Here is a 19,021-nt window from a genome sequence, read left to right on the forward strand (position 1 = left end):
CTTTCTGGCTGGAAGTAAGCCTGAAACACATAGGGTGGGGAAAGCATGGGTCAAGGGCAATAGTGCAGGTGCGTTTGCAAAGGGGAACCCTCATTTATTCAAACCATACAGTATTCAGAAAGTTACTCTTCTATAGCACAGCATAAAGTACGATTGCAATTCATATGCAGAAACAATGAAGATTAGATAACTTGTTAGAAGTCAGCAAAGCCTCATTAAGGACAGATGAGGATTAACCTAGCAATATTTGTTTAAAACTGTTCCTAAAACTATTGTCATCTGCAAAGCACTCCCAGGCACAGATAAAATCGTTAAGCATTCTTTCTCCAAAACATGCAAGTATCTCGTGAAGCCCCATGCTCTCCATATAAATCCCATAACCTCCAAAGCCTGCCAGGCTGAAAGAAGTTACAGAATTTTTTTTAATGAAAATAACATTCTTCCAATAACAGGCAAAGACATATTAAGTGCTCAGACATAAGTACACTAAAATTCCTATTAAAGCGGCTTTTAAACTCATAGAACAGATTTAACTGAAGTCAGACTTACTCAGTTCACCACCAAGGAGAAGCCAAGAAGAATGGTTTGAAGAGCTCTGTGCTCCGAACACTTTTATACGGTTCCTCAGAGCAGCTGCAGGGTCTGAGCCATGCTTCGGGCATGCGGTCCTTCCTAGTTACAAAACAAACTTTCCTGCATTTATCACGTCAACGGGTGGAGGAATTTTTGCATATTGTTTGCTGTTAAGCAATTATTAGTTGAATTGTATCACATCCATGTTGAAAGACTCTACAGAAATCTTTCATCTCAAAATAGGGACAGTATTCACCCTTAGTTTCTTTCTACTCATTGCAGAAATTAACTTCCTTCTTCCACTTGTCCAAGCTTCAAAGCACGTAACTCAGACAGATCAGTAGAACAGAGGACTGCTGATTTGACAAAATAGACTTTTTTAAAAATAATGTATTGATTTTTGTCATGCTTGGTGTAAACATTTTCAAACCTTTCAGTTGCAAAGGGAGATGAAACTTAGAGACCTTTATACCACCTTGGCAAGACCTTTCTGCTCCCCTTTTATTCCCCCCTTTTTCCTCAGTAGGTTAAAAAAAAATAATCTATAGACCACAGGCCTCAGGTGCTTCCGTTGTGGTGACCATCCTGTTTACAGAGAAGCAGCTCTGTGATATGAGGGCCTTTCTGATGTTAACAGCGAGTTTCTACAGCCTATTTTGAAGGGGTGGTGGAGAGAGGGGAAACGGGACTTACATGCTGCAGAAGTCTTCTTACCCCACTTCATTCCTGGTGAATATTATTATATATTGACCTAGTTAAAAACAATATGAAAAAGGGCAAGGAAACCCTTGCTTAGAAATCCTAGGAAGGAGTTAGCCTCATGCATGAGTTATTCCAGAATGTCCTGCTTTTAACAACTCCTTTGTTCTGAAACATCACGTTGGACTCTTTCAGACAGTGGATCCTGGTCTAGCTATGTACAGGAGTTTGTGATAAATAAACAACGGGAAAAATTGTACCCAGCTCCTCACCTGATGTAACAGGCCACAGATCAGTGAGGGGTCAAATGCTGGGGTCCTCCTGCACCTATGTTTAAATTTGATGATCTTAAAGGATTCACATGTCAAAAATATTGCTTACAGCATTTAGTAATTGGAGAGCTGAATTCGATTACACATGATGATTCCCTCTTGACAGCAAAACTCATTTAAGGAACCCTGTCCCTGCCCTGCTGTGAGCTGTAATCTGCACTCCTGTGGATTTATCAGGCAGGATGGGAATGCTCTGTTTTCTTTGCTATTTATTGTAAACAGAGAGATTGCCCTGGTCTTGCTCCTGAACCTACTAGGGAAACTACAACATGGAAAACAGAAAAGAACGTCAAGTCTAGACCCAGGGCAAGGTAAAGATGTCCCGGTTAAGGCACAGTGGTCTGGAGCAGATTTCCAGTGTAACCTTTGCCAAGACTTTGGGGAGAGGTTTTTAGATGCCCTCGTCGTCCTGTGTTCATTGGGGCGAGGCCAACCTGCCCTCTGTGCTCGCTGCAGGAGGCTCTCTCCAGCAGGGACAGTAATCCTTCCTTTCACCATACCTAAAACTAGTTCGTTTCGTTTATTGGTTCCTGACAGCAGTGACTGTCTGAGCTCTCTGTTTTCATGGTATCTGGGCGCCAACCTCATTTACATAAGCTAGGAGATAATAGAATTATAATTATAAATAATAACACTAACAAGTACAAGACATGCCCGACATCTCCTCCCAGAGGCTCACTTAATTGCCAAGAGATGTTTGGTAAATTATTTGGCCTCTGTCTTAATCATCTCTTCTAGAAATCATCAGTAGTAATCTCCCATTTCATGTGGGTGTTACACAGGCTTACACAGAGCAGTGTTCTACCTGCTGGGGAAAATGCTTAATATAGCACAAAACTGCAAAAGGGAGCGCTTAACTTGGAGGCAGAGGAAATCAGATGAGAATTTGGCTGCGGTGTGCACCCAAAATGTGCAGTGATCCATGAGATCAGTTTAAATGAAATGAGTTTCATGGGCAAAACCCCAGACCCCCAGGATCTGTCAGACCTGGGAGGCAGTAGCAGGGAGCCCTCACACTGGACTCTCCAAGTCTTGCAACACATTTGCCTTGGTCCCGTGAAATACCTCTGGAATTAAATCCTTAAAAAGCCAGATGGATGACAGTCAAGGTTGCCAATGCAACATTAATGGTCACCTGAGTTAGGGCATACTCTCAAAGGGATGGTGGAAGAATGAGGGGTGGTGAAGGATGTCTATAAACTGGTCAGCTAGAATTTTTTTCTTTCTGTTTACAAGGCAGATACTACCCTATGGAAGTGACAGTGAAACGTGACCATCTGCAAGTCTTTAAGATGCAGACTGTATAACACATACCCATGCTGCCATGACACTTGAAGGTCTGAGGAGCATGCAGGACCAAGCTGCAGTTCCTGCTGCCAGAGTGAGCATGGTAGAGTGCCAGAGCAGTGGGGTATGGGAAATAATAAACCTGTATTTTCTGGTTTCTAGCACATGCCTTGTGGGCTTAGCATCTTTCGGAGGGCAGGTCTACACCAGACAGACGTCTCCTGAGCTAGGAGTGACCAGTCTCCCTTCTAAAAGTAAGGGGCAAGGAGAGCCTGGAAGGCACGGGCATACTTCAGGATCCAGTGTACAGCAAAAGGATCTCTATTCACTCCTTGACACAACAAGTTCACAGAGGCGTTTTCTCCTGAACAGAGAAATAAGTGCCTCCTGAGACAGTAAGCCTGATGAGGATTACTGACTTCTTCGTCTCCCAAAATGACAGTCAAAATCTCTGATGGCCTGACTTGCGCAGTCTTGAAAACACTAAGTTTTCCACATGCTGAAGTGCATGAACTCCTGGTGTAGCTGGGCTTAACTAACCACATCATTGTTTCCATGCTTATCAGCAAAGAGAAAAATCACAAGCTGCAGCAGGCTGCAGCCTTGTTCTAAGGGGTCAGCATGCAATACAGCCTTGGAGACCCAAGACAGCAATGTCGAGCATAGCGCACTGCAGAGATCATGGATATGGTGGTAGAAGTCCAGCATCTTCTCAAACAGAGGTTTGTCAGACCTATTGTTCACTCTATGTCCTATCCCATGGGTGATGTTTGTCCACCTCCTAAAAGTCCTGGAGTACATGGATCCAAACACACTCAGGGTGCTATCCTGGGGCATACACGTCATTGTGATGAGTAGCAAAACATAGGCAAGTGGGATGCACGTCTGTCTTTTGGACACCAACCATGGAGCAAATCCCACCGGGAAGCGCTTTGAGCCCGGTCTCGCTGGGACCTCGCCCTGCACAAAGCCGGCTGCCAGGCGGGTGCAGGTGTGGCTTCCCCCAGCCGGAGACTACGCAGTTAGGAATGCAGTTCTCACTTTAAAAGACAGCATTTTCACAACACCCCTGCAGTCTAGGTGGTTGTTACAGGAAAGACAATTGAGACATCACAGCAAACTGTCTTCGCCATCAGTTTCTGATTCAGAGGAGGAGCTGGGAAGGAAAATACAGGTGTGCCTATTCCTGCTATCGTTACAGTTAGAATTTGGGTGGGTTTTACGTTCAGCAGCAGGTCCTGCCCTCCCAGGCCAGAGGAAAGGCAGAAAACCTGTCTCCATCCAGAAGAAATAAAATAAGCATGAAAAGGAAAAACAGTGGGTCGTACAATTTTACAGAAGCATCGCAAAGGGCAAGGAGAAGCTACTGATGCAGCCAAGCATTGCATGCACTGGGCATATATGCATATGCACTCATAGGAGATGGTCTGTCACCATTAAGTCCATAAAGATCACTTAAGAGAGCAAGAAATTCTTTCAGGATGAAGCCAGAAGTAAGAAAAGAGCAAAGCAGACCATTCAAAATCCCAGCAGTCTGCACCTCCATCACCTTCCTGCCTGGTGCTAATTCTATTTTTGTTTTGTTCTTCACTATTTATTTTTCTACCCTGCATTTCCTTCAAATACTTTGATGAAATCAGTGAAAGAGAAAAGAAAGAAAAAAAAGAAAGAAAAATAAGCAAAGAACACGGGGGATTTGTGCAGGGACATCTGTTTTTCTCCTGCCAGTCCACAAAACCACAGCTCAGTAGAGGGCAGGGACAGGACTGTGGCCACTGGCTCCTTGCTTAGATTTACTCAGTGCAGCTGAACCACTCTGGCACTTTGAAGATGTAAATAATATTTCCTGCTGTGTAATCCTTAGCCATCTTTCCATGAAACCTCTGGAGAAATAGTGCTTAGACGCACATTTTGATACAGGTTTCCTCGTTCATCTCTCAGCATCAGCTAAAGATCTAGAAGCGGAGCTGGTACAGGTCTATGACATGAGTCACACATCTCATGTCTCTGACATTTTCTTTCTTCCCCAGACAGACCCTGAATGGTTACAAGCTGCCTATGCCCACCTAACGCCCCTGAATTGCCTCTGATTCTTCTGACCAGGGTACAGATTTTAAGTAAAAAGTAAAACAAAAAGTCTGGTGAAGTTACGCTACAAAATGGCCACATAGAAACCCTTCATGCTCTACACATGTAGAAAATTCAGGGGTGGTGTGAGTTGTCAGTCAACTGGTAAAGTCTGCTGAGGATACTCACAACCTTGTACCAAAGCAGAATGTAGAAAACAAAGGTCACCTACAGCAAAATGCTTTCAGATTTGTGAATTATGAAACTATTTAAAGATTATTCATAAAGATTAACCCATGTGAAAATAAGAGCAACAAGATACCCTAAGCAATCTTCTGCTGTCATAGAAGTCCCTGCCTAATAATTTATAAACACATTTTCACAGACTGTTTCAAGTTGAAAAGGCAGAAAAGGCTTCTCTGGAGATAGACTCATGCCAAACTCTTAAAAGAATCATGGTTTTAGCAGAATATACAGCTAACAATTAAAGCTGCTCTTCTATCTGCATTTCAATACTTGTGAAACTGTTGAGTAAATTTAATCTTAGCCAAGTTAACAGGGATCATATAATAAGAGGAGCGCCCGGAAAAAGATTTGACAATTGAGCACTATTTTCCTCTTAAACTCCTTGTGTATGTGAAACAACCTTGCTGTTTTACCAACTGATATTTGTTGCATATTCAGCTCATTTTGTTGATGCAAAACATTTTCTGACTTATCCTAATTACTCTGGTGTTCCCTGCTTCATCATGTTGTTACACAATGCTACGTCTCATGGTTCGTTTCCTTTCAAAACCTCAATGACCAGGTCCTTCCTGGTATCAATCCGCTGCCTTTGTTGGTTTTGGGTGGGAATGAATCAAGCTCCTTTTTTGTGATTGTTTGACTTTTACATCCTTCTCCATCTTAAGTAGTATTAGGCACCTGGCTTCATGGTCTGTGATGCCACAATAAGGTCCAGTGGAATTTATTGCTGTAATTCATTACTTGCTGAGAGTCTGTGAGCTGAATCCTTTGCACCCCCCCACATAACTGGCCACTGTCAATCTGACCAATTACTGTGTTGTTCAAGGAGTTGAGCCCTGATGGCCATCAGGTCCCTGCCACTCAAAGTCTTGCCCTGGAGAGTCCTGTTAGAAGGCAGCGATAATAAACAAAACCAGATGGAGCTTCCCCTTTCCGTATGTATCTCCTGTACTCTATGAGGTACAGCGAAAGTTGAGGGCTAAAGCATTTATTGGTTTCTCAGGATCACCGAGATCCTTCTTAAAGACATCTTCTAGAATGGTCATTGATTTTTCTCACTCCATTTGAGACATCTTGAATGAATTCTGATTCCCTCTGGCGCCTAAGTTTGGAAAGAAGTTTGTCCCAGAGTACGCACAGAACTAACTGAAAGCAAAGATGAGGAAAACAAAAAAAATGAAGGAGGGGAATAAACAGCAGCTCTTAGCAGAGTCTGAGCAAAGCCTCTCTTCAGACCGTAAATTGCCTTTTGCTTTGGCTGTTGGGGTGACAAGATCTGTACAAGAAGCATATGCAAGTCTGGAGTGCGGTTTGAAGTCAGCAGCATTTCTACTATGCATTAACTAAATGCTCATTTTCTGCCTGAATTGCACAGATTTGCTGGCTTGTTGGTGCCAGCCCATCAGACCCTGACTGAGCAGCTGAAGTGGGGACGTGAAGCAGGCAAAATAAGTAGACTTGGACCTTGGAGCTTCAAGGTTAATATTTACAGTCTGTCCCTCACCTCTGAGTGGATTTTAAAATATAAAAGATATAATGCAGTTGTCAACTAGAAGGTTTTAACTTAACTGAACTACCTCTCATTACTGCAGAAGGGAAAAGCCTGGGGATTGTTTCAGAGAGACTGAAATCTGATAAATCTGACGATGATCAAAAAGTTTAGAGAGGGATGACGTAGCAAGGTGTAAAGAAAAGCTGGGAATTGCCCAATAACTGCAAAGAGTGAGCAAAATGATTATACGCTGTGAGGCGTTATGTGTAATCGCTTCCGTTTTGAATCTAATCAAACATCATGTGCAAAGGGTGTCTCAGATCTTCCAGACTATCCGAGCAGCAGTATAAAAGCACACGCTGCTCACATCTCTCCCAACAGCTTCTCCTGACTTCTCCTCTGGGACTTGAGTAAGTTTTTAATTCTTTGTGCCTATTTTATATGTTTTTTTTAATGATACCTCTAACTGAGTCCTACATAAATGTCTGCCGTGGCACTAACGGGGCTAGCCTCTCTGTAAAAGCAGCTTCATTGATCCTGCAGAGAGCTTGGGGCTGGCATTATCCAGCTTCTTGAGGGACTACTGCAGTCCTTGCTAAGTGCTTCAAGGATTCACAATTTTTAGTTCCTGAAGCTAGTATAGAAATGAGCTGCAACCTTCTCTTGGCTTCAGTAGAAGGTGAAGCTCAGTTTTGAAGCCCTGTGTAACAGGTGGTCCCATAAATGCTGTCCTGCAGGTTAACTACTGAGAAAAGGGGGCTGGGTGAGATGGCCATTGGTCTCATGAAGTACAGAAATGTTTGTGCTCCTTTGCAAGAGAACACAACTGAAGCAAGCACTGCTTGCGATGTAGCCCTTTGGGATATGTTCTGGCACATTATGTATAGGTATGTCAAAAGTGTAGGTTGTTTGATGTACATAGGAAGGTTAGGAAGAGTTGAGAATCTGGCAAGAACAGAAGATCAATGTAACTCAAGCAGTGACTAAAGGTGGAAAAGAGAGCCAGCCACTTAAGTGGGTAGCTTCCTCATCAAATATGCTTGAGTGCCTGAACATAAATCTCTGACCTACCGTTGAATTGCTTTATACACAGTCTTCCGTCTTTCTGTGTTTCAGATCCACTTCCACCACAGAACAATGTCCTCCTACAGACAGCTGTGCAGCTACCAGTACTCCACACCATGCGAGGTGACCTGCCCACAGCCCATCGCCAACGCCTGGAACGAGCCCTGTGTCACATCATGCGGTGACTCCAGGGCGGTGGTCTACCCACCCCCTGTTGTCATCACTTTTCCTGGGCCAATTCTCAGCTCCTGCCCTCAGGAAAGCGTAGTGGGATCCTCAGCACCAGCTGCCATTGGGAGCTCACTTGGCTATGGGGGATCTTATGGCTACAGAGGCTCTTTTGTTTATGGGGGATCACAGGAAAGCAAGTTCTCATACCCTTATTGTTCTCAGAGGTTCAGTGGTTATCGCTCTAGAAGGTGGGAGCCCTGCCAAACCCAGCAGGAGTATACTTGCACCAAGAGCAGTCAGGATACTGAATGCAAGATCCAAACTCAAGAGTAAGATGGGTTTTTAAGATGCTGACATAGAAAGGCTGATTCTTGCTAACACTTTACATTGTATTTGTGCTTGTACCTGCTTATCTACTTCTCTTTCTTAGCCATAAATGTGTTCTTCTATTCTTCTCATGGTCCAAATTTTCAAAGGCATTACTACTTCTTCTACATTCAACCTAATAACTTTATACAAGGAGCATAACACAAAAGTTTGTATACTGTGATTTCTCCCACTTGACACTGCCTGATGTCAATCAAGATTTATGTTAATGGATGAAAACTGGACTGCATCATCAAACTTACAGCTATGAAAGAAAAGAACACTGTGCTTGAAATGAAGCTTCCTGAAACAAGAAACCTCGTTCGTAAAAGCCTCAAATCCCTTATTTTCTGTATGATCCTGTTTTGCTTTTGTAAACTTTCCTCCTCTATCACCCATTAAAAAAAAATCATGCTGCATCATAATTTTAGTATTCTGGTTTTGCTTTCTCTCTGTTTTTACAAAATAATATAATTGAGAGACTCTCCTGTGTAGAGTGTTGGTGTTTCCATCCTCGTTAAGCCCTGTAGTGAGAGGGAAGACCTTAACTGATCAAAACCACCCCCTTAGTCCTCTGCTCAGCAATAAGCTTTCCCATGTTTTATGCCTGCTTTAGACCTTGTACCAGACCACTACTAGAAAATTACTGGAGACAGAAAACATTACAAGGAATGGAAGAGAGACTTACCATTATTTTCATGCCCAGACACACGCACGCAGGAACTGTAACCAGAGAACGTAGGACACTTACTGGAAAGTAGCAGCTAGCTGAGCACACCTGCCACAGCACAGGTAACATCCAGCTGTTTATAGAAAGATATAGCTGGCTTATATCTTCATTGCATAGTCAATCCTCCCCATTTACTTGTACTTAAAACACTCTACAATAGTCCAGATCTGGAATTCCAGTGAGGTGCTGAGAAAAAAGGCCAGGGGCTATGCAGTACTCTGCTAAATAGGGTTAATGTAACAGTGAGCAACAGCTGAGGGGCTACTTGGCTAATTGCTCTATTTATCTCAAAGCAATTTTTTATTGCTTCCAGCTGGTCCCTGAGCACTGCTGGATCACTGCTCCCTATTTAGTGAGAATTCTCTATACCTGCTTTCCCTTATTGCAGTCGTCTTCCAGTTATCTAAGTTGCTCTCTGAAATGTGACTCTGCTGACCTTCCTTAGGTTCCAATTTCTGCTTCCCTGTTTCTTAGGAGTCCACCAGGAGGCTCCTTTACTTTGCACAGTAATAAGAAGTTAAGCTAGCAAAAGATATCTGCTCTTGGGCAGTTAGGATCCCAGTTGAGGCAGTTTTATGACCTCAGAAAGCTAGATATGAAAGTACAGAGTAGGGAAGCGGATTCAAGTTTCCTGTACCTCAGTCTGGGGTTTCATCACTAGCTAGTTTTCTGTCTCTGAATGTCTCTAGGAAGTTCCCTCTGCTGCTGTGCGTTGTTTAATATTCTCTCTTTACTTCCCTATGTTATATAGAATTATAGTGCAACGTAATATTCACTCTTTATTTCTTTATAGTATATGGAATTACAATAGTTCTAGTAAAAACCAATGGACAGGCAGGAGAAGTAGGGATGAGCCATCAGAGTACATTTGGAGTGGCTATTTAGTAGTTCACACTGGTCTTGAAAATTTTATCTAAGGGTTGGGCACCTTGTTTCACACCTGGTTCCTTGTAAAGATTAAATCAGGCACACAGGCAAGCTCTGCATGTTGTAAGCAGTGTTTCCTAATGAATGAATCCATAGGCATTATATAAACACTGTCTGTAAGAGCATAACACTCATCTACAGATCCCTAAGATAAGGGGATGGTTTGATTCAATTGGTTTGCAGAGGTTGCATTACCCCAAAACAGAGAAGAAAGCAAACAGATGAATGTTATTTGGATGCAATTGTAAGTGTTTATTGGGAGCAAAAAGTGTATATTTTAAGCAAAGCAAAGGAAAAATACAAGATGGACTTCAGTGTTTTAAAAAAGGGCCAACATAATAGTCTGCATCAAACTGATTTATTTTCAGCACATTGTTCTTCTTTCTTGGTTCAAGTTTCAAATGGACTGGACAAATCACAGTGCAAGGTGACATCTATGGATCTTTCCTATTAGACATATGGGTATCAAAATACAAAACTAACAAAGAATGATAGTAGTGCTTTAATGCTCTAACAGTGAGAAACAGATTTTGCATATTCAGTAATTTGGTTTCTAAGAATGGAAAAGACAAGTTTTGAGACAACTGACATTAACAGCAAATAGAGCATGAGAAGGGCAAGCAGAAGAGCAGTTCCCATGGGTACTGAGCAGCACCCATAGGTTCCCACTGCTTCAGAGAGCCATGCTCCTCTGCTCAGCTGCATGTCCAGGTCTTGCTGTCAATTCCCCCGCTGTTTCTCCTGCCATCCACACCTTCTGCCATGCTTAACACGGCCCACAGCCCCCATAGCGCTGGCTCCAGATCTGGCTGGAGGAGGAGGAGGACAAGGAGCCCCCGTAGATAAGGGAGCCCTGCAGGCCCCTGGGGCGGCCCAGCCCCAGCGGGGCTGAGCTGCCCACAAAGCTCTCCTGAGGGCAGGAGCTGAGGATGGGGCCTGGGAAGGTGATGACCACAGGCGGTGGGTAGACCACAGCACGGGAGTCCCCGCAGGAGGTGACACAGGGCTGGTTCCAGGCGTCGGTGAAGGGCTGCGGGCAGGTCATCTCACAGGGTGGGTAGCAGCGGGAGCTGAGCTGCTGGCTGGAGGAGGACATCCTTTGGGCGGGGAGGTGAACCTGCAACACACCAGGGAGCCTGAGTCAACCCACTGCTCCCGAGCCACCCTGCAGACCACTCTGCTCTGCCTCGCCAGCAGCAGGGAGGGCTCAGGACGTGCCACATGGAGTTGCTCTGCTAAGGCTCGGGTGTTTTTTCTCTCTCTTTCTCTTCCCCCTTCCCTGTCCTCCTTCCTCCCTCCCAGGCAGCTCCTCTGCACTCTCCCAGGCTCTCTGCATGCTGAGCGCTGCCCAAGCTGGCCAGCCCCGAAGTGACCTGTGGCAAACAAGCTGGAGATCACCCGTCACTAGGTTTTGCAGCAAAACCCACTACATCTACCAAAGCCTGCAAAAGTAGTGTGATTTCAAGGAAAAAGAGGCATAAGCAAGACAAACAGAGTGTTTCTGAAACATTCAGTTAAACCTACTCAAGCTCAATGCTTAAAGTTGGAAAGATTAAGTAGGGTCAAACTTACCCAAGACACCAAAGACGAGAAGTGAAGAGCAGTCGTCTGAGGCTACCTGTGCTGTGAGCCCTTTTTATACCGTTTCTTGGGCTGCCCGCTGGTCTATGACACCTCGTGAACAAGATCTTAATTAGCTCCCAAACACACAGATTACACATCACTCCTCAATTCCTCATTCATGCAAATAGTTTCCTCACTGTTAGCAAGTATTACTCAGCCCAGGTTTTCCTCAGTGTCTCCCAGGTTCTTCCTTCTTAGAAATCGCTCAGCTGACTTCCCCAGATTGGCAGTATGTCTATTTATTATTTTTTTCTTACAGATACTGAGGCTTCTGTTTCTGAAGTTGTTTTCATACTCTATGTTCATTACAATGTTTTAACTCCAGATATATCGTTACCTTCATGGGGTCCGTTATTAAATTTTCTCCAGGATTATCAAGGAATATGCAAGACTTTTAATCCCTTTCCTGTGTGTCCTGGTGCAGGTCAGTGTTGAGACACTGAATCACTGAGGACACTGCAAACGCCCAAGCAAGGTGCGGCATTGCAACCATCTCCCGCAGGAGTCAGGAGCTTTGTGTTCAGCTCCCTGTGCTTTCAGTCATGGCCCCTGGGGTCTGCTCTTCCAGTAGGGTCTCTCCTTGGGGACAAAAGGAAGCACACAGGACCAGACCCCAACCTTGGGTGTCCCGTAACGTAGGATAAAGCATCCCGCTCCCCTGTGTGACTTTAAAGGATTGTCTTGCTCTATTCTATTCACATCCAAGTAAACAAACAAACAAACAAACAAACAAACAAAACCCACCTCACTGTTTTAATAGTTATCCAAAGATTTTCCTCACATCAGACACAGAGTCATAATATCGCCGCAGCCAGCAGGATGTGCTAGCCTGCATAAATTGGGGCCGTGGTGCACAGGCTTCAGAGGGACACAGGAGGGAATATGTTGTGGTTTTCTGTTCAGAGACAAAAGAAAACACAGAAGATCTGCAAGAGTTCACAAAACAAATCACCTCTATGCTTTAGCGTGCTGTAGCAGACCTGCAGTGTGTAGCTGGGATGAGGAAAAAGGCAGCTGGAGTAAAACTCCCATCTTTATTCTAAGTATAAATGCTACAGTGCTTCAGCTCAATATCAGCAGGGATTTAGAGAAGAAAATCAGCCCACAGTGCATTGCACTACTTGTGATACCGAGGAGTGCTTGAAAAATACTGGCTATGTGGAGCGATTGCGTAAATAAGGTAGTTTTCAAAATTTTTGTCACATTGGTAAAATCAGCAAAATGCTGCAGGAAGTGAAACTGCTTCAAAAAGTTTAAGGAAGAAACAAGAGGGTGTTGGACGAAACTGATAATTGTCCAAAGATGAATAAAACAATCCTAGAAGCCTAGGGAGTTACATGCATTGTTGTGTTTTGTAACAAAATAAACCTGAGACACAAAGGATGTCTCAACCCCCCCAGGCAATCCAGGAGATGGTATATAAGAGCTTCTGGCTAAGAAGTCCTCAAATCACGGGTGCTTGCTTCTCCTCTTTGTTGATCCAAGTAAGTCTGATCCCTTCATTATCTTTTTTGTCCTTAGGTACAGTGGGTTTGTGTTATTTTTAACTAACTCCTACGCATGCAGTCTGAACCTGCAACAGGCAGGGAAGGGGGAAGAGAAAGAGAGAGAAAAAACACCCGAGCCTTAGCAGAGCAGCTCCATCTGGCACGTCCTGAGCCCTCCCTGCTGCTGGCGAGGCAGAGCAGAGTGGTCTGCAGGGTGGCTCGGGAGCAGTGGGTTGACTCAGGCTCCCTGGTGTGTTGCAGGTTCACCTCCCCGCCCAAAGGATGTCCTCCTCCAGCCAGCAGCTCAGCTCCCGCTGCTACCCACCCTGTGAGATGACCTGCCCGCAGCCCTTCACCGACGCCTGGAACCAGCCCTGTGTCACCTCCTGCGGGGACTCCCGTGCTGTGGTCTACCCACCGCCTGTGGTCATCACCTTCCCAGGCCCCATCCTCAGCTCCTGCCCTCAGGAGAGCTTTGTGGGCAGCTCAGCCCCGCTGGGGCTGGGCCGCCCCAGGGGCCTGCAGGGCTCCCTTATCTACGGGGGCTCCTTGTCCTCCTCCTCCTCCAGCCAGATCTGGAGCCAGCGCTATGGGGGCTGTGGGCCGTGTTAAGCATGGCAGAAGGTGTGGATGGCAGGAGAAACAGCGGGGGAATTGACGGCAAGACCTGGACATGCAGCTGAGCTATGGAGCTCTCCAAAGCCTTGGGCACCCACGACTCCCAGCTAATCCATTGGGACCTATGGGTGCTGCTCGGCACCCATGGGAACCACTATTCTGATTGTCCTTCTTATGCTCTTTTTGCTTGTGGTGTTGTTGCTGTAAACTTGTACTGGTTTCTCAAAATACGCATTTTCCATTCTGACAGTATGGGTGAGAAATTCAGTTATTTTGTGCTTTAGCCTCTCTGTGAACACATGCGCTGGTTTTCTGGTTTTATGTTCAGCCTAGAAGATGTAACAAAATTTATATCAGGGAAGTTGCTTTGCTCTCCCGTGTGTTAAGCTCTTGTGCTCAACTAAGCCTTCCTGCATGCTGCAAAGCAGAACTTGGTTGGCAAGATTAGATTTGCCATAGGGAAGAAAGAGCACCTTGTGTGGAAGATCCATTCCTTGTTGACAAATTGCTTGTAATCAGATATGAGAAACTGGAAACATTCCTTCAATTTTTTTGGTTCATTATTAGTGTAAATGTCATTTCTTGTTCCCAATAAAAAACGTGCTGCATCCTAATATTAGCATTATCTTTTTGTTTTATTCCAGCCTTTCTTCACACCTCTCTCCCTTACATCCCTTTATTAGCTGATGATTATAAACGCACCTACATGCCCAGGGCCAGGATATGTCCTGTGCAATGCATAATTCCTCCTTCCCAGCAGCTGGAACCAGAGTCAGAGTCTTACACGCTTAATGCCATCATAAAAATACTTTTGCACTGGGAAGTATGTGTGCTTCAGGACTCAGTCAAAGAATACGTATGCAGAAAGTTGTTATTGGGGTTAGAAAATGCCAATATTTAGCATAGATATATTTTTATATTCAAATAAATATATCCACTTTACTTTTGCCATCACTTTACATTTCTGTTGTCACTGTGCACAAGGAGCTGGCTGAACCTTGCACATGTGTTTTGAAGAAAATACCAAAATCATGTCTTTGGGACACATGAGAATAGAGCCTAGAAGTACGTCAATAGCAGACTGCATTAAGGTGGCATCCTGTGCCTGATTAGGCTCTTAGGGTTGTGTTCTACTTACATCAGACAAAAGAGTCTGTTGTTACATAGTCATATCATCAGAATTATACAAGCAGCTCTGATATTTAAGGAAGATTTTTAGAAATCTTTAGATTTAGAAATGTTTAGGAACAGTTGGAAACTGGAGAACCTCTCTGCTCCCAAGGAAGCTGGGGACAGTTTGGTGTCATCTCAGAAAAAAGCAACCATCCCGCACAAAAAGACACTTTCATCTTGACGGCAATGCTCTCTCAGGAGGTCCCAGAAATGCATCAGTAGTTCTGATCTGGAAATGGCACCACAAGTTTCAAGACAAGTTGAGGGTATGCCAACACTTCAGCTCAGAGACATGAATTCATCTTGTTTAGAGGTGTCTGAGATAACGCTGATTTACTCAGCTTGAGTCATGCTCTCCGCTAAGCCACAAGAGCGCAGTGCTGAGTCTTGCATTATCCCTATGAATATTTATTTTATGGTCCCAGCTAGGTTTTGCGGCCATTCCAGCAACAGAGTTTAATGTGTCCACATCAACAGCAGTCATGCTTTTTGGCTTGAAGTATAGACATGCCAAGGCATAAATATTATTTTTTAAGAACTTAGAAATACTGTGCCTAAAACAGAAAGCGCTACTCAGCCTCTCCTTGTTGGCAGTTACTCCTTTTTCATTGCATTCTCCTTCTCTCAGATGGCTCATCCACTCGTGTGCTGTTATTTGACTCCTCCTAGGGTGTAGTAGACATGCCCGTACAACCTGGGTGTGCTATGTTACCAGATGAGACAAATTCCACCCACACTGTATGTGATGCATTCTTGGATGGGTGACTCCAAAGCCGTGCACCATGGGCTTAGAAGAATTTCACAGAAATACCTGGGCACCCTGAGCAGAGTTTGGATTTCAGTTACAAGCTGAAACGAAGGATGTCCCTTTGCTATTCTTGGTTGTGATGTGCATCCAAGCTAACCAGGAAGAGCCTTTAGTCATGCTTGTAAAGAAATCCAAAATCAATTCATGGAAGTTTTTGCAGATATGTTTGAATGTCTTTTTTGATGGTGTTACAATAAAATTATGTGCTTGATACAGATAAAAATATTTTATGCTAATTTGGTATATGGGTTTGATGGTTGTTCGTGTATCCATATGTGCCACAGCAGTGCTGTGATTTGTCATATGAGGAATCTGTGCAAAGGTAGTCCATATGTCATGCTAACTTTGCTTTTCATAGAGCTATTTGTCTCTGAATATTTTACTATACCATATTTGCACTGGAAAAAATGGCTGTGAATGGTTTAAGTCGGTAAAGCACATGAAACTTCCATTATATGGGAAAAAGCATTAAGATGGCATCCAGGTGCCGCTTTGTGGGTCTGTAAAATTACAAAAGCAAAGCATGGAGCTGTAACCCTGAACATCATGAGTCAAAAGAAGCAGTTTGGGGTGTCAGCAATATTGATACTAGTATCATTTGCCCTATCAGGAGGGCATGATGATTAGAAGAGGGATGTATCTCAAAGAATTATGTGATTCATCTGCAGGTACCTGTAGGTATATGTCATCACTGTCATCACCTACTTCCAGACAAAGTGAAACCAGGTGTGGTTTGGGCAGGAGGAGCAGACCAGGTGGGTTGTTTCCCCACAGCATCTTCTTCCCTTTGTTTCTATTTCTGTTTCTTGTTTATGTAAATCCTCTACCATAAACTATCAGTAGCTTTAAAGGGTGTCTCTGCAGGCATTGCTGGGAAACACCACTGAAGGAAATCCCAAGGTGGCCCCGGAAAAGAGGCTTCCTCAGCCTTCTTGCATGGGTCACCTGTACAGCATTACACTGCAGTATGGGTAACAGTCATCAAATGCCGATGGACAAACTGGAATAAAATTAACATTTTAGAGCAGAAGTCTCAAGGTTACTCAAAACCAGGCATTCAGCTTAAAATTCTGTAGAAGGGGCTGGATTTTAGAGGGGAAGAACTCATCTTCTTGAGGTTAAAATGCGTTTGTAAATTATGTCAACTTGGGTACACAAAATGGATAGGCACTATTGGAAATAGTTTTATCAGCAAATAACTGAAGAACTGAAGACAAGGTACTGGATCTGAGGAAGAAATCTGCTGAAGTAAGCAGCCAGTCTTCTGCATCAGCTGAAACTGCACTTTAAGTTTCCAGCCCAAGGTTTTCCTAGGGTGATGCACGGCTTCACTCCCTGACCTGTTTCATCCCAAACCATGAATTGTTCATCACTCAGGAGCCCTGAGGTCTTCAGCAGTGATCCCATGGAGTCCCTACCAATGAAAGCTGGGCATGAATTTCTCATTGTTTGAGGTTCCTGTCCCTCATGCCAGGGCTGGATAACAGCAGCTCCCTGCTTACAGGTTACTCCACCTGTACTTTTAAAGCTTGAAGGGGGACATGTGCTTTGTGTTTGTTTCTTGGCCAGGAGGATGGGAACAAATGCTTCCCATTTCCAAAGTAAGTAGGAAGGTGTCTATGGAGTCTAACATGCCTCATAACAGAGTCACGGAATTAATGTGTGGGGGTACGATGGGATAAATTGCACAATGCACCCTTATTAGAGCATGACTTGGAAAAATGGGGTAGTATCTCAGGTATGTCAGCATATTGTGTTTATGGATAAACTTCTGAGCAATCTTTGCTCCATGAGGCAATCAGAGTAACAGGAAAAAGCAATAAAAGAAAAAAAATTACTCTGCCAGAGTAATGACAAGAGTGCAATAGTAATCACCATTGCTGAGCAAAATAATTGCATTATCTGGGGCAGTTACAGGTGGAGTGAATTTTTGTTTGATAATGCATTAAGACATCATACATGACGAATGTTTCATATCCTCCTGATTGCCTAAGAAAAGGCATAAAAGCGCTCACAGTGCTGGACTGCTCTAACCATTTCTCCTGACTCCTGACTCGCTCTTTGCTGTGAAGGGGTAAGTCTGAGCCTGACGCTATTGCTATTACAATGTTGCTGTAACAATGCAGAATTTTAACTGAAACAAAACCGTGATTCTTAGAAATGTGTGAAATATTTGAGGCTTTCTTTCAGAAAGAGCTGTTTCCTACTTATTCAGTGGCAGGAGTTTTGAGAGCAGTTTAAAGTTTGGGATATGCAAACTATTTCCTCCAGCCTGACCATCCTGCCTTTATGAATCCGCCTTACTTTGTTCGCATTGACTTGTAATGGTGGCTACCAAGAAAAGCTAACTCTGAGTCTCAGACTGAACTAGGAAGCCACCATCAGCAATAATGTTTTGTCCTGTTCTTTGTAATTATTTCTGAATTAATTTGAAGCCTATCATGCATTACATTATGTACTTGTTATGGTCAGGACTTTATTCCTTTTCTTTATTCCCTGCCTTTCATTTTATGGGTTTTAGTAAGGCAGGACAGAGATCAAATCGATTTTATGAGTGATCAACTGATCTTATGATTAAAGGACTCCACAAAATTAGGCACAGCTCCTAGTTCTGCCACAGTCATCTTTAGCAGGCCAGCTGCGACCAGTTTCACAGGAGTCCTGGTTATACTGGAACCCTCACTGATGCTGCATTCCCACCCAAACATGGGATATTCTGCCAAGCACACTTTCTTTATGAGCTCTTCAGGGATGTGGCTGCTGCTCATTTTGTCTGTGTAAAGAACATGCAGGGGAGCCCTTGTGGCTGCTGTAGCATCTGAAAGATTGGGGAATAACACTGTCATTAACAACCAGGCTTGCCTTAATTTTAACTCCGTCTGCCCTGTTACCTCACCAAATGGCTCTAGGCAATGCATTCACTTCTCAGCCTCAGTTACCTCTTCCTTAAAGCTGGAATAACAATGACTTGCTTCACCCAGTTGTAATGATTACAGGCGGTGCAGAACCAGCACAGGATGTTACTGTACAAGTGCTAGCCAGTGTTTCTCTTTTCTGCAGTGATTTATAAAAGAAATGGTCAAGTGTTGCAGTAAGTCAGATTCAAAAGGGAATGGTGGAAAGGAGAAATGGTAAAGCTTAGGGGGATAGCTCAAGTTCAAATACACAGTTTCTTTGATTGTTAATGATGTTTTTATGTATCAAATTGGCTCCGTAATTAGGAGCCAAAAGAAACCAAGATTGTTCTGGGGGAGAGGAGGAGGGCATGAGAAGATAAGAAAAGGGACGTGGCTGCTGAGACAAAACTGAAATAAATCTTCAGCCTCCTTCTGGTCGTCTTGCTGTCTTTCATTCTTT

At 43.8% G+C, this 19,021-nt stretch overlaps 2 protein-coding genes across 2 annotated transcripts; one reads left to right on the forward strand and one right to left on the reverse strand.

Moving 5' to 3' along the window:
* Positions 1-10,721: 10,721 nt before the first annotated feature.
* LOC309600414 (feather keratin 4-like) lies at positions 10,722-11,921 on the reverse strand (the record flags this gene model as incomplete). Its single annotated transcript, XM_082332752.1, has 2 exons — positions 10,722-11,072; positions 11,916-11,921. 2 exons carry the CDS (start codon positions 11,919-11,921, stop codon positions 10,722-10,724), a joined length of 357 nt encoding a protein of 118 aa, XP_082188878.1.
* Positions 11,922-13,347: 1,426 nt separating this feature from the next.
* On the forward strand, positions 13,348-13,677 carry LOC309600415 (feather keratin 4-like; the record flags this gene model as incomplete). Its single annotated transcript, XM_082332753.1, has 1 exon — positions 13,348-13,677. The coding sequence occupies one exon, from the start codon at positions 13,348-13,350 to the stop codon at positions 13,675-13,677; it is 330 nt and encodes a 109-aa protein (XP_082188879.1).
* Between the last annotated feature and the right edge of the window lie 5,344 nt (positions 13,678-19,021).

Source organism: Platalea leucorodia (assembly GCF_965183815.1).
Source record: "Platalea leucorodia genome assembly, chromosome: 24".
Taxonomy (NCBI): Eukaryota; Metazoa; Chordata; class Aves; order Pelecaniformes; family Threskiornithidae; genus Platalea; species Platalea leucorodia.